The sequence below is a fragment of the Mus pahari genome, chromosome 10 (assembly GCF_900095145.1).
Source record: "Mus pahari chromosome 10, PAHARI_EIJ_v1.1, whole genome shotgun sequence".
Lineage (NCBI taxonomy): Eukaryota > Metazoa > Chordata > Mammalia > Rodentia > Muridae > Mus > Mus pahari.
In genome coordinates this window covers 111,559,205-111,573,926 of record NC_034599.1, presented here as the reverse complement: position 1 = coordinate 111,573,926, position 14,722 = coordinate 111,559,205, and the positions used below count along the sequence as shown (strand labels likewise).

At 48.0% G+C, this 14,722-nt stretch overlaps 1 protein-coding gene across 1 annotated transcript in view; it reads right to left on the bottom strand.

Annotated features, from left to right (window-relative positions):
• The window catches only part of Itga9 (integrin subunit alpha 9), a 293,314-nt gene that overhangs the window by 217,709 nt on the left and 60,883 nt on the right, over positions 1 to 14,722 (bottom strand). Inside the window, exons 9-11 of the mRNA XM_021207169.2 lie at positions 14,061 to 14,198; positions 9,102 to 9,207; positions 7,945 to 8,039 (exon numbers count right to left, since the gene is read on the bottom strand). Of these exons, the coding sequence (XP_021062828.1) occupies positions 7,945 to 8,039; positions 9,102 to 9,207; positions 14,061 to 14,198 (339 nt within the window). The remainder of the gene's footprint in view (positions 1 to 7,944; positions 8,040 to 9,101; positions 9,208 to 14,060; positions 14,199 to 14,722) is intronic.

Here is a 14,722-nt window from a genome sequence, read left to right as displayed (position 1 = left end):
AACTCACTTTGTAGACCATGCTGGCCTCGAACTCAGAAATCTGCCTGCCTCTGCCTCCTGAGTGCTGGGATTAAAGGTGTGCGCCATCACGACCGGCTCTGTTTTGTTTTTTTAAGGCAGGGTCTCTCAATGGTATGAAGCTTACCAAGTGATCTGGACTGACTGACCAACACGCCCAGCAATCCAACTGAACCTGCTTCACTAGTGCTGGAATTACAAGGCAGGCAAGCCCTTTACTGAGCCATCTCTCTCACCCTTTACTGAGCCATCACTCTTGTCTCCTTTGCTTTGACCCAGACACAACTGGCTGAGATGCTGGGAGCATCCTTCCCTCCTATCTGTTACATAGTTAGGTACTAATTATTGCGTTTGCTTCTCCTAAGATGGACAGGTCACTACTGTATCCAGCTGGAAAGACACCTGTGTGGAAACTTACCCTCCAGGCAGCCAACCAGGAGGTCTACGGACGCCTGAGCTTCATAGCAATGGCTCAGCAGTTTGACCTGGTAAATCTAGAACTGCACGGTGCTGAGCCTCCTAGAAAGTACAGGGAGGGAGTCGGCCACTTCTCCTAAAGACCTCAACCCACGGGTCACATCCATTACTCCTCTACCAGGTCACATTTTATACACCATTAACTTCATTGTGACAGATGGCCTTATTCAGGAATATTTGTTGGGTCTGGGGCACCTGGTAAAACACTTGACTTGCAAGCACAAGAACCTGAGATCTGGCTCCAGCATCAACATAAAAAGCCAGGCATGGTGGGATGTGCTTGCAATTCCAGTGGGGGGATTCAGGGACAAGGGTGTACTCCTCCCTAATCAGTGGACCCCAGGTCTATTAGAGACCCTGAGTCAAAGGTTGTGGACAGTGCAGCTGAGGATGATGCCTGAAATTGTCCTCTAGAATTATCCTCTAGCTTCATTACACATGTGTCCACATGTGCACATGCATTTTAATAAAGAATACAGGCCTGGAGAGGGGGTTTCCCAATGGTTAGAGCAAAGTGTTCTTCCTGGGGTTCTGAGTTTGGTTCCCAGCACCCACATTTGGGTGCAACTGCCTGCGATTCCAGTTCAGGGTGATCCAGCACCCTCTTCTGCCTCCTCAGTGACTGCATTCACTGCACAGCCTCCCACCTCAACATACCCAAATGAACATAATTAAAAAGTAAAAAGATTTTAACAAAAGAATACATGTCACACTGCCAGACGCCCAGCCCCCTCCTCGAAGCTATCCATTCACATTCCTGAGGTTCAGTTCCATTCAAAGACACCAAAGTTCTTGAGCCAGAAAGTCTTGTTTTCTGAGACCTGATCAATTCCGCCCAGTTTTTCTGTCTACCATATCTCCATGATTAAAAAAAAAAAAAAAAAAAAAAAAGACCAAAAGCAGCCCCGGGAGGAAAGGGTTTACTTCCGTTTACAGATTATAATCCATCACAGAGAGAAGTCTAGGCAGAGGCTTGAAGTAGAAGCCATGGGAGGACCACTGCTTATCAGCCTGCTAGCTCTGACGTGTCCAGCTTTCTCAGACAGACAAGGCCCACCTACTACGGATGGCCCCGCCCACAGTGGACTGGCCCCTCCTACATTACCTAGCAACTTAGAAAATGACACACGGAGGACGTGCCTATAGGTCAATCTAATGAAGGCAATTCCTCGGTTGACTTTCTCTCTTTCCCGTGACTGTAAATTTGTATCAAGTTGAAGCAAACTGTCATGTAGTGAAGCCCACAGCAGAACCATGTTCACAGATATCCAGGGGCTCACTCTGATTTTCTTTCTCTATGCTTACTAAGTCATTCTGTAGGGAAGCCCCGGTGGGGCTGGGGGCGTGTCCACGGGCTCTGCTGAAGAGAGGCTATCCCCTACCCTCAGCAGCTGATAACTACAAGGAACTGTCCCAGAGATGATCTAAGACGGTGGCTTGCCATCTTCTGTTAAGGCATCCGGCCGGAAATGTGTGAGCATCAAAGGACAGCTCGGAGCCCTGTAGGCAGTACTGCAGAAACACTGCTTGTTAACAGGGTTCAGCCACACATCCCACATGGCTCTGTCTAAACAAACATGTGTGTATCTGAGTAAAACCCACACTTTGAAGCTGCACATCTCGGCTCTGGTGGCCAAGAACAGTGGAAGCAGCTTGCTGTGGGTTCTCGTTTCTTGGGTATACTGTGGCTGGGAGTGGGGAAGAGCGAGGGGTGGTCCATTTGGGGGGTGGTGATGCAGGCTTAAGTTATCCACTGACATCTGCAGGCCATTATGCTATAAAGCCAGGAAGATAAGTCTGCACGGTGCTAATAACTGTAAATGGAAACCAGGAACTGTGGGAAACCTCCACTTGTCCAGGTTTATGTGCAGTGTCTGTTAGGGCAAGGGAAAGATCACAGGGGCTGCTGCGACTTGCCCGCCCGGGGGCTCTTGGATTGAGAAAGGCATCGGAGGATCTTAAAATCAACACTTTTCATGGTAATCCCAAGGAGGTGGCATGAGTTAGAGAGGAACGTGGGAAAAGTCCAGGCTCTGATCTCATAATTTCTCCAGCAGAAATAATACTAGTTGGGTCTAAAGAAAAGTGATCCCATTGCCTAGATTCATTTCTGATTTCTTCCTCCAGTTCTTAAGCACAATGTCCTCTCTGTCCAGGATCCAAGTCTGGCAGAACCTGTCATTAAAGGATTGTTTTTCCCTTTTAAATCACTGGCCTTATCATATACATATTAGCAAACCTAGAAAATGTGACCATGGCTGTTTCTCTCTTACTCATTTTCTCTCTACCCTTTTTATTTAAAGAGCTGCGAAGGCTCAGCAAGCCAGGGTGCGTGCTGACAGAGGCACCGTTTCCAGCTGCCAGTCGCGGCTTCCCACTAGACACTCCACGCTAACCACAAATGTGCACTGCAGCTTTCTGCAAGACTTCCACCCAGCAACCAAACAAAACACTGGAGAGCCTCGCCAGAGGGGAGGCAGGGGCTCCTGCAGGTGGCCCCACTGTGTGATTAGCCTCTAAGGTCCAGGCACAAGCTTCCAGGAGGATGTGTGGAGAATGACCCTCCCCCTTCACTCCCTACCCCTCACCCCCACCTAAGGATGGGCTCCTTAGATGACATCATGGGGACAGAGCATCCCTGACCACATCCCTGGAGGCCACACTCTGTGTTTCCAGCTTCTAATGAAGCTGGCAGAATCGCCTATAGTTTGTTGTTCCCATGGCTACTTGTCTCTAACGACAAAAGAGCCGTCTGTGTGGATGGATGCCCCAGGAAGTGTGTGTACAAGTCTCCATATCTGTAGGTTTTCCCATGGAACTTCCTTGGGCAGGCCTTTTTCCAAAATGCGGTTGAGGAAGACAGCTACTCTGGGCAAATCCAATACTCTCTGTGGGGCTCATCAGAAAGCCAATGGCTAATACGTATATCCATCTCATACAGCTGTTATGAGAAAACCAATGGCTAATACATATATCCATCTCATACAGCTGTTATGAGAAAGCCAATGGCTGATACGTATATCCATCTCATACAGCTGTTATGAGAAAGCCAATGGCTAATACGTATATCCGTCTCATACAGCTGTTATGAGAAAGTCAATGGCTAATACGTATATCCATCTCATATAGCTGTTATGAGAAAGCCAATGGCTAATACGTATATCCGTCTCATATAGCTGTTATGAGAAAGCCAATGGCTAATACGTATATCTGTCTCATACAGCTGTTATGAGAAAGCCAATGGCTAATACGTATATCCGTCTCATATAGCTGTTATGAGAAAGCCAATGGCTAATACGTATATCCGTCTCATACAGCTGTTATGAGAAAGTCAATGGCTAATACGTATATCCGTCTCATACAGCTGTTATGAGAAAACCAATGGCTAATACGTATATCCGTCTCATACAGCTGTTATGAGAAAGTCAATGGCTAATACGTATATCCGTCTCATACAGCTGTTGTGAGGACTCGGGATGGAAAAATGACAGGCTCCCTGGCTCCTCCTCCTCTCCATGAAGCTCCCTAAGGACTTTTCCCTTAGTTGAGGTCAAGCACTGACTAAGCAGGTGTTGGCAGACTGAAGGAGCCTAGGCCCAGTGGCTAGCAAGGCTCCACCGTCTAACTCAGATTTGCTGCAAGGACTGTTACACATGTAGACACTGTGTCTCAGGGGCTGGGGACATGCTCTACGGGTAAAGGAACTTACTTCAGAACATGAGGACCCAAGTTCAAATTCTCAGTGGCCACATAGAAAGCAGGTATGCCACATGAGCCTGTACAGGGACAGAGGCAGGAGGATTGCTGGGCCTTGAAAGGGGAAGGAAGGAGAAAGTGATAGACCAGTGGTGCCGCACACCCTCCTCCAGCCTGTGTGTATCACACATGTGCACATGCTCCAAACACATAACACTACAAATACACACATGTGTACACACATTCACACATGTACACACACACANAGAGAGAGAGAGAGAGAGAGAGAGAGAGAGAGAGAGAGAGAGAGAGAAAGAGAAAGAGAGAGAAATGAATGAATGAATGGACATAAGAGAGACTGTAAACCTATTTACAGACCTTGGCTCACACGGCCCAGGTGGGCAGAGCAAGTCCCAGATGACCCCTGCCTGGTGCCACACTGCAATGGGTTGGGCATAGCACTTCTGAGACAACTCCAGACACCCAGAGGCCCGGGAGCCACTAAGATGAGCAAGTGAATATGGAGAGATGGAAGAGTAAGAGGTGCAGAAGGATGTGTGCGCAGTGAAGACAGCAGAACTCGAAGGCAGTGAGGAGCAGCCTGCTGTGAGTAGCCAGCAATGCCGCCTAAGGCCGCGGTGAGGTCCTGGCCCGTGCTGCCTCTTGGGTCATGTCTGTGTCCATGGCCCCGCAGTAGCAGGGGTCTGTTGCCACCAAGGGTCTGGTGGATGTCCCTGGTCTGGGCTGCTGCCTGAGGCCGGGTTGATCTCTCAGGTTGTGCAGAGCTAGCTCTACCCCTCCCCTGGGCATCATGGTAGAACTGTCCCCAAAGGCATGGGAGCAGGAGAGCTGGCCCTTCCTTCCCCTTGCCAGCTGTAGCACTGTGGGGAGCAGGCCCAGCACCTCACCCAGGAAGCACAGCAGAGCTGGCCCTGGTTCTAGGAGTTTTGGGTGAGCCAGCCTAAGGGTGTAAGCATGGGAGAGCTGGCCCTGGTAGTGTGAGGGCAGGTGAGCTGGCCCCAAGGGCATGAGAATGGGAGAGCTGGCCCTGTCCCTTGCCTGCTGTGGCACTGGATGGGCCAGCCTGAGGGCGTGAGCATGGGAGAGCATGGGAGAGCTGGCTCTGGTGGTGTGGGTGTGGAAGAGCTTGTGGGCCAAGAAACTCAGATACCACCTAACCCCATATCCAGGACTTTGAGTTGGTTCACCCCAACATCTACCCCATCTATGAACTGCTGCAGCATGTGAAGGGAACAGTTTTGCAGATCCAAAGCTGCAGGATGTCCATGACACAGGGCATTGACAGGATATCCAAGAGGAGTCCTGGTGAGAATCTGTATTGATCTGTAGGAGAGGCCAGAGGCTTGAACCAGACCAATGGCTCATTGCAATAACATTTGCAAGTGAAGTTGTGTGGACAGATGGTATACCGTGGACCACACTGTGACACACTACAGCGTCAACAATGGGGCTTTTTTGTTGTTTTGGCAGGAAGGTTGCAAGAGCAGAGGTGGATACATGGGAATGGGGAGAGGAGTGGGATTGGGGTGAGTGATGTGAAATTCAACCAATACAAAGAATCAATCCAAGAATCAATCCAAGGTTACATTTTTAAAAAATGCAAACCTGGGCTAGGGAGATAGCTCAGCCACAAAAGTACAAATCTTTATGTATAGGTGTGAACAGGAAGTACTCAGTGCACAAGTGCACAATTACAGACATTAGCTGACTAAAAAGGGGGTTTTTGTTTTGTTTTGTTTTGAGTTTGCTGATGAGGGTTTCATAACCCAGGCTGGCCTCAAACTTGCTGAGGATAACCTCAAACCCCTGACCTTCCTGCTTCTGCCTCCTGAGTACTGGGATTTCAGCCATGGGACATCATGTGTGGTTTGTGGGGTGCTGAGCGTGGAACCCCGGGCCTCGTGCAAGCTCCCGAGCACGCCACAAAGTAACTGCGGAGTTCTTATCGAATGTTCTTTTCTGTTACTGATCCGCTGGGAGAAAGATACAAGCCGCTCTAAACGCACCACACATATCCTGACTGTGTTTCTGTTGAGAGCCTGACTTCCTTTTTTCCCATGGGCCCGGCTTGATGCCGTCAGCAAGATTGAGCACTGTGCTAACGAGGCAAAAATAGAGAATTCGCCACTTCCACGTCCCCAAGTCCGGGATGTGAAACCAGGGCTTTGATTAGCTCTGGTCTGGATGCCAGGTTTAACAATATCCCGTGACAACTTTCAGGCCCTCTGTGCATCCCTGTGTCCCTAGACTATATCTTAAAATATGTTTCTCAGAGGCCTGGGATGTGGCTCAGGGGTTAGAATGTTTGCCCAGTATAAACAAAGCTCTGGGCTCTATTACTAGCATCATATAAAACAGTTTCATGGCACGCACAGGAATCCTAGCACTTTGTGGATATAGGAAGGAGAATCAGAAATTAAAGGACACTCTCAACTACCTTGTAAGTTTGAAACCAGTCTGGGCTACACAGAACACTGTCCAAAAATAGTTAAATATTAAAAACAAATTAGATTCCACTGGCTTAGTACACAGGTGGTTTGGCAAAGACGTCAACCATAGAGCAAGTTGCATCTCTCTTTTTTTATACGAAGCTGTGGGGATGAACAAGCGGATGAGCAGGCGAAGGTGTTTACCACAAAGCTTCACTGCCCTGAGTTCAATCCCTGGGACACATGGTGGAACAAAACCATCTCCCACAAGCTGTCTCTGACCCCCAGACGCATGAGTGTGTACTTACACATCTATCTCTGTCTCTGTCTCTCTGTCTCTGTCTCTGTCTCTCTCTCTCTCTCTCTCTCACACACACACACACACACACACAGTAAAATAAATAAATGTAAATATAAACAGCTCTAATTCTAGATGAAAATGTCACTGTTAGGGCTGGAGGGACAGATCCCAAGAGCTGCATCTTCTTACAACCACAGGTAACTGTAGTTCCAGAGAATCCAGCACCTTCTTCCAACCTCACCCTCTTCTGCCCTCTGAAGGCCTTGCATCCGTGTGTGCGTGTGTGTGTGTGTGTATGTGTGTGTGTGTACATATTCATATATATTATACACACACACAATTAAAAATAAAGTATTTGAGCCGGTTGTGGTGGCGCACGCCTTTAATCCCAGCACTCGGGAGGCAGAGGCAGGCGATTTCTGAGTTGGAGGCCGGCCTGGTTTACAAAGCCAGTTCCAGGACAGCCAGGGCTACACAGAGAAACCCTGTCTCGAAAAATAAAAAATAAAAAAAATAAATAAATAAATAAAATATTTGAAAAAAGCAATTTAGATATTCTTCTACATATGTTGGATGTACTCTCAAACTGGGTAAATTGGGGAGTCTATAACAATTATAAATTTTTCTGGATTTAATAAACAGTATCAATTATCAATTAACTGCTTGTTCCTTTCACTAGTGAAAAATATGAAAAAAAGCCCAAATCCACATTCCCATAGCATGGTTCTCAGTGGTGCATCAATCTCTCTCTCTCTCTCTCTCTCTCTCTCTCTCTCTCTCTCTCTCTCTCTCTCTGTGTGTGTGTGTGTGTGTGTGTGTGTGTGTGTCTGTGTGTCTCTCTCTCTGTCTCTCTGTCTCTGTCTGTCTGTCTGTCTCTCTCTCTCTCTCTCTCACACACACACATATACCACATACACTTACCTGCACACACATGTGCACACACACCTCCCATACACACACCACACACACACACATAGTAATCATGGCCCCTCCCACACTCACCATTGAGTACTTGGGGACAATCCCATTAGCATCACCATGATAGATGTAGACTGCACCAGCAAAGTCCTCCTCCTTAGGTGCCCCGACAGCCACATCTGAGGGGGAGACAGCTGTTAGAGATGCCATGGGAAGCTTTCTCAATTCCAGTCATCATGTCTGAATTCTATCTCGTCACAACTTCTCCCTATTCATTATTTAAATGCTAAATTGGGCAAATGGTCTCCTAACATTTAAAAGGTGGAAGTTTACAAAGGCTAAGGAGAGTTTACTCCTAGCAAAAGGCTCTCTCCTCATCCTCTGAGGGAAGGACATGGAAGCAATCCATAAAAGAATCACAAATGAAGAGGACTTGTCCTAACCTTTGTCTGTCACAGTTCTACAGTTGGTGGCTAATGCCCAGAATCTTCCTTCATTTCTGCCCTTGGCAGAATAAGTCATATGCCTGTAATAAGTCTAATAAGTCATATGCCTGTTCCTGAGACACCAAGGGTGGGAGCTGTGTATTCCCATGACCCCGAGGTGAATGAAGCTGTGAATTCCCATAGCCCTCTCACTGAATGAAGCCATATGGAACCAATGGTGTGATGGACTGAAGAGCAGCTGGCCTAAGCAAACCACATCCCTGCCCTGCAGAAGCAGCTCCTAATGTCTGTATACTCTACACATGGTGAGGGGAAGAGGTACTAAAAAGGCCAGAGAGAGAAGCAAAAAGGCTGCGGAGGGGACCATTGTCCAAGAAGAAATGGACATTAGGTCTATATACCACCCATTCTTCTGACACACATCGTACTCAACCAGGCTGACATTATCAGGGAAGATGATATCTAATTCTCTCTGTATTCACTTCCCCCAACAACATGAGAGAGCATCCCAGACACAGAGTCAATGATGGGAAGAAGCCTGTGGACCAGTCCCAGAGGCTATTGCAAGCCCATGGCACAGAGGGTGGAGCTGATGGCAATGGATTATACAAAAGGGGCATTCTGGTGGCCAACCCATCTCTAATTAAGAGTTGCCCACTCTCCCCAGGGGAGCTGCTGTGACTTCAGGGGTACAACGGAAAATCCAGGAGCCAGTCACAAACAAGGGACAAAGTCAGAGCCTGACAACCAGCTGCACCAGGAGGGACCCCATGCCTGGAGAGAGGCCCTGCTCACCTGGGAACCCATCATCATCAATGTCGCCCAGGCTGGCGATGCTCTCCCCAAAGTGCGCGTTGTAGGCGGCATCTCCGGTCAGGGTCAGCTGTTCCTCGAGGGCTCCCTGGGAACAGGGTGGTGTGGGGGAAGGAGGAGGGGACAAAAAAAAAACAAACCACACAATAAAAACTCGGAGCTCAGGACACCACCCTCTTAGGGCACAACTATGAACAGGAATCAGTTGTGCAGTGCAGCACCACAGGAACACAAATATCTCTCCTCATGGCAAAATAAGGCCTTTCACCTACACAGTGAGAGTCTGGAACAGCCCGAGCTACGTTATAGAGGAAAGTAATAGTAGGTGAACCAATGGCTGAACCTCTCCTGGGCAAACTCAGACAGGCAAGCCTATCCTCTCCTCATCCCCATGGTGCCTTTCCTCTCAGCTCTCTTCATAGCCTAACTCTTCCCCCAAATGGGCTTTTGTCTTCTTGGAGGCAGGATCTCATGGTGTAGCTCTGGCTAGTCTTTGTGTAGATAAGAGATCCTCCTGCCTCTGCCTGTTGAATGCTAGGATTAAAGGCGTGCGCCACAGCAGCCGATCCAATGCTGTTTCAAGGTGCAGCGGTGCAAGAAACTGTGACCTTTGCTCCCTTCCATAATTCCCTACCTGACCTTTTGAGCCACCTTCCCTTTTCCTGTGGTTTTCTAAATCATAAAGAGGAGGAGTGCATGTGATGGTCCCCTAGGTCAAGGTGAGGAAGTGAGGAGACAGGCCCTGAGAGGAAAGGCCTCTCCAGTACATCAGTGTCCTGCCCAGTGTCTCCCTGGAGTCGGTGTCTGAGGCCTTTGCACTCTTGAGCCGCCCACCCCAGGATGTCGATTTGAGATTAAGAAGTCTCCAGTCTTTTCCTCAGGGATGGCCTTTGTACTGGCTAGTTTTGTGTCAGTTTGACACAGGCTGGGGTTATCACAGAGAAAGGAGCTTCAGTTGGGGAAATGCCTCCACGAGATCCAGCTGTAAGGCATTTTCTCAATTGGTGATCAAGGTGGGAGGTCCCCTTGTGGGTGGTGCCATCTCTGGGCTGGTAGTCTTGGGTTCTATAAGAAAGCAGGCTGAGCAAGCCAGGGGAAGCAAACCAGTAGAGAACATCCCTCCATGGCCTCTGCATCAGCTCCTGCTTCCTGACCTGCTTGAGTTCCAGTNCTGNNTNCTTNNGTGATNAACAGCANTATGGAAATGTAAGCTGAATAAANCATTTCCTCCCCAACTTGCTTCTTGGTCATGATGTTTGTGCAGGAATAGAAACCCTGACTAAGACAAATTGGTACCAGCATAGTGGGGTATTCCTGTTACACCCTGACCATGTTTCGGGGAGGACTGTGGAAGGACTTTGGGTCTTTGGACTAGAAGATCCATTTGGTATTAAGAACTCTATGGAATGTTGTGTAGGAGCTTGGAAGATAATGTTGAGAACAGTGTAGGAGATGGAGGCCTGGCTTGTGAAATTTCAGTGGGAAGATTAAAGACTCTTTTCAGGTGAAGATTCTGTGGTTCTGGTTAGCTGGGCTGAAGAATCAGCTGTGATTAACAAGATACCAGAACTACTAAAGCAAAACCTTTTCCTTACTGGGACTACTGATGCTGGTTAGGTGGAACTAAGAAATTAGCAGTGATTAAGAAGAGACCAGTATCATTGAGGTGACATCTTCTGGGAAGTGTTTTCTGAGAGCACAGAGGCTGTGTTCCAGAGATAGCCAAGNTTGTACCTTGTGCTGTGGCTGGACTTGCTAATGTGTAAGAGTCACCCAGGTGGTACTGGTTTTGAAGGCATGAAGGGGTCATGCAGAGCAGCTGAGGCTCAGCACTGAGAGGCCATGGAAGGCCATTGGTGAAGGTGCAGCCTCAGTTGAAGTTGATGGCCCAGGACTGAAGGGGTCATGCAAAGGAGTTGAGGCTTGGCACCATGAAGAGAGTCTATGAGAGGCTATTGGTGAAGCCTAGTTGGAGTGGAACACCCCAGTGTATTGGAGATGTCAGTACCAAGGGATGATCACCAAAAACAGAAGCCGTAGTGGAGTGGATCAACCTGAGCTTAGAGTGCTACAGAGGGCAGAGCTGGAGAAGTGATGCCAGCCCTTAGGAGGAGTCTAAAAGATCAAGTGGAATCCCAGACACTGAAACAAGAAGCTGTAACACTGAAATTGTCTTGGAGACTCAAAGATGTTAAAGATGCCAGAGCCATGGGATACATGCTGAGGAAAGCTGCTAACAGGGAGTGGAACCAGCCCAGGAAAAAGCAGTTTGTTGCAGTCAACAAAGATGAAAAAGGAGTTGGAGATCTGAAGACTGCTTTGACATCAGCCATGGAGATGCAGAGTTTGGAGTTTGCCCAGCTGGTTTCCTGTCTTTCTTTGGGGATTACAGTTAAGTGATTGGGTGAATCTCAGAAGAGACCTTGAACTTTGGACTTTTAGCATTGTTGAGACTGCTATAGACTATGAGGACTTTGAAAGTTGGACTAAATGCATTTTGCATTATGCTTTGTTTAAGTATGCCCCCCCCAGACTCATGTGCTTGAACAAGTCTATGGGGACCAGAGAGTGGAATGTGATGGTTTGTATATTCTTGGACCAGGGAGTGGCACCATTTGGAGGTGTGACCTGGTTGGAGTAGGTGTGTCACTGTGGGTGTAGGCTTAATACTCTCACCCTAGGTGCCTGGAAGTCAGTCTTCCACTAGCAGCCTTCAGATAAAGATGTAGAACTCTCAGCTCTGCCTGCGCCATGCCTGCCTGGAAACTGCCATGCTCCCACCTTGATGATAATGGACTGAACCTCTGAACCTGTAAGCCAGCCCCAATTAAATGTTGTTTTTATAGGACTTGCCATGGTCATGGTGTCTGTTCACAGCAGTAAAACCCTAACTAAGACAGTCTTGAATGAATCTATTTCCTTTCTCAAATTTTTGACTCTAGCTTTTGGTAGAGAGGTGAGGGGTAGAAACTGTAGACTCTGGTAACCAAAGGAGTACACATTTGTCTATTTTCCCCTCTCTTGTGCCTTTTCCTAAAACTCCCTGAGGTTGCTTTGCACAGGGTAGTCATTAGTAACCTTGTGAGAGGGTCCTGTTTCTATCCCCAGTACCTCTGGGGTGAGAGGTCTACCACATGTGGCTCAGCTTTAAGATTCCTGGGCAAACACTGAGAGGGGTCAAGGGTGTATACGGTAGCAGAAGCCATTTGAGAATGCCCATGGTCCCCATGAATAACTGATATAGAAATACCAGGACATCATTACACATGGCATCTTCCGGCTTAAGAATCTTTAGACCTCCCCGGTGTGGAGGCGCTTTGGGCCTACTGTTTGCCCACAGTCCACCACACCATGGTCTGTCTTTTGTTGTGACTACATTTCTACTACTATAAACAGAATATACAGTTTAAAAAATACATAAAGACGTGATGATTTGATTTATTGAATCAGTGAGACCCCTCCTCAAAACACAAAAAATGGTTGTCCCTTGGTATCTGGGGGTGCTGTTGTCAGGACTCCTAGCATACTAAAACCTTAAATGTCCAAATTTCTTATATAAAACAGTGTGGCATTTGCATAAAACCTCCCCTATCCTTACACCATGTCTAGACGACTCACAATGTCCAATACAATGCAAACGATATGCAAATAGGTTTTACACTACATCATTCAGGGAGCAACAGCAAGGGAAGTCCAAGCATGTTTAGTAGCACACAACGGACTTCTTGTCCCTTGTGCTTAGTCTGTGGTTGGTTAAATCCAAGAACCCCTGGGCACAGATGGCCAGCATTGTAACTCTTCCTGTTAGTGTGGCGGGGGAAATCCCAAGGCCTTCTATGTACATCTACCCATATATGGCACAGCCCTCCAGGTTAGAGCATATGGCACTTCCTACTTTGTAGAGGAGGAAATGGGGGATCATATTCTTTGCATAAACGATTTGGCAAGGTTTAGATTTGAGCTCAGGCCTACCTACATCTTCACTCCCCCATAGAGCAGTATAATTACTAACCGAGTGGGCTATGGGTCACTAGAAACAAGTCCCTGGCGCATAGAGTAGTTAGTCATGTCGCAGTAAGATGATAGATGGGGGTGGGGCATGTGTGCTTGAACACTTGGATTCTGCTTCCTCATGGGTCCCCTGCCACTTCTAATTGCTGTTCGGCCCTTCCTCTCAAGGCCCCACCCACTCTCCCCTCCACCAGCTGCCGAGGAGAGAGAGAGGCATCTTTGCATCTCGCTCCCCACTTTGCGATACTACAGAATAAGGGACATTATGCTTACAGCCCTTGGCTAGTTTATCAGCTGGTGTCCAGCATGTCCTTGCTGACCTGGGTAAAGGTCCTACTACTACCTCAACGATCAACCCACACACGCATCTTCCTGTTGGAAGCTCGGGCCCAGTCCACTTCACCTTTCCACTCAATTCCTACTACTTTCTCAGGACTCCTCGGAGGTATCCTAGCCCCTCTATGCTCTCCAGAAAGAGGCAAAGGAACTCTCAGAGAGGTGGTGCAGCCTGGAGAGAATGAAGCCAGCCTGCTGAGGCTCAAATCTCAGCCTCATTACTTTCTAGCTGTAAGGTTAGAGACAAGGGAGCTAACCTTTCTGAGCCTTGGTTTATCTCATCTGAAAAACGGAGACCCTTACAACCATGCGTATATCACAGTGACATCACTTAGAGAAAGCAGGAGAATCTGAAACAGTAACCAATAGTCATTAAGACTCTCCCTGGGTCCCACACTGAAGTGTCACATTGTATGCAATTGTCCACTAATGGATCATTAAACTTTTCCATGCAGGACCCAGGCCTTCATCTCCTCTGGGTAACATGGCCCAATGCATGCTTTCCCTCCAGTGGGGTCCAGTGGGTTTGTGTCACATGACGACACCGATGTCACTCCCCAACCCCTACCTCCTCATTGCCCACTTTGTACTCACATGTCCTTGGTTGAGGTAGACGGTGACCTGCCCCTCATCTCTAATCTCAGAAAACATGGGGGCCCCCACGAGCAGGTCAGAGAGGCCATCCATGTTCAGGTCGACTGCACACAAGGAGGAGCCGAAGTAAGAGCCCATCTGTAACCAAGTCATCATGACAACGTGTTCAGGGTCTGTCCTTATACACCAAGGCCCTGGCTTCATCAGTCCACTAGCTTAGGAAGCACGTGTCCCCAGCCCCTCAGAAGCTGTGTCAGCCAAACAATGAGCATGTAGCCAGCTCCTGAGGACCTCCCACTCAAAGCCAGCCAGCTTACAGGCCCCTTTCCTAGAGCCCTGTAAGGGAACAGTAAATAGGCTAGCTCCCAGAGAATGAGACACCATGTTTGTGTCTGTGCTCCCGAACCAGACATTTGACAAGCCAAAGTAAGTAGGAACATGAAATCTCATAACAGAAAAAGGCAGGAAAATATGACATGGGGCACACATCCTCTCCAGCCTTCCGCGGAGTAAGAGATGGGGCACAAGCAGACAAGACAAAGAAACAAGAAGCTCAAGGCTGTTTGACAGATAGGGACACAGGGCCCATTTGTACTGTATCTTCTTGAATCAGAATGTAATCAGCTCCTGCTACTTTATATGATTGTGTGTATATCTGTGTA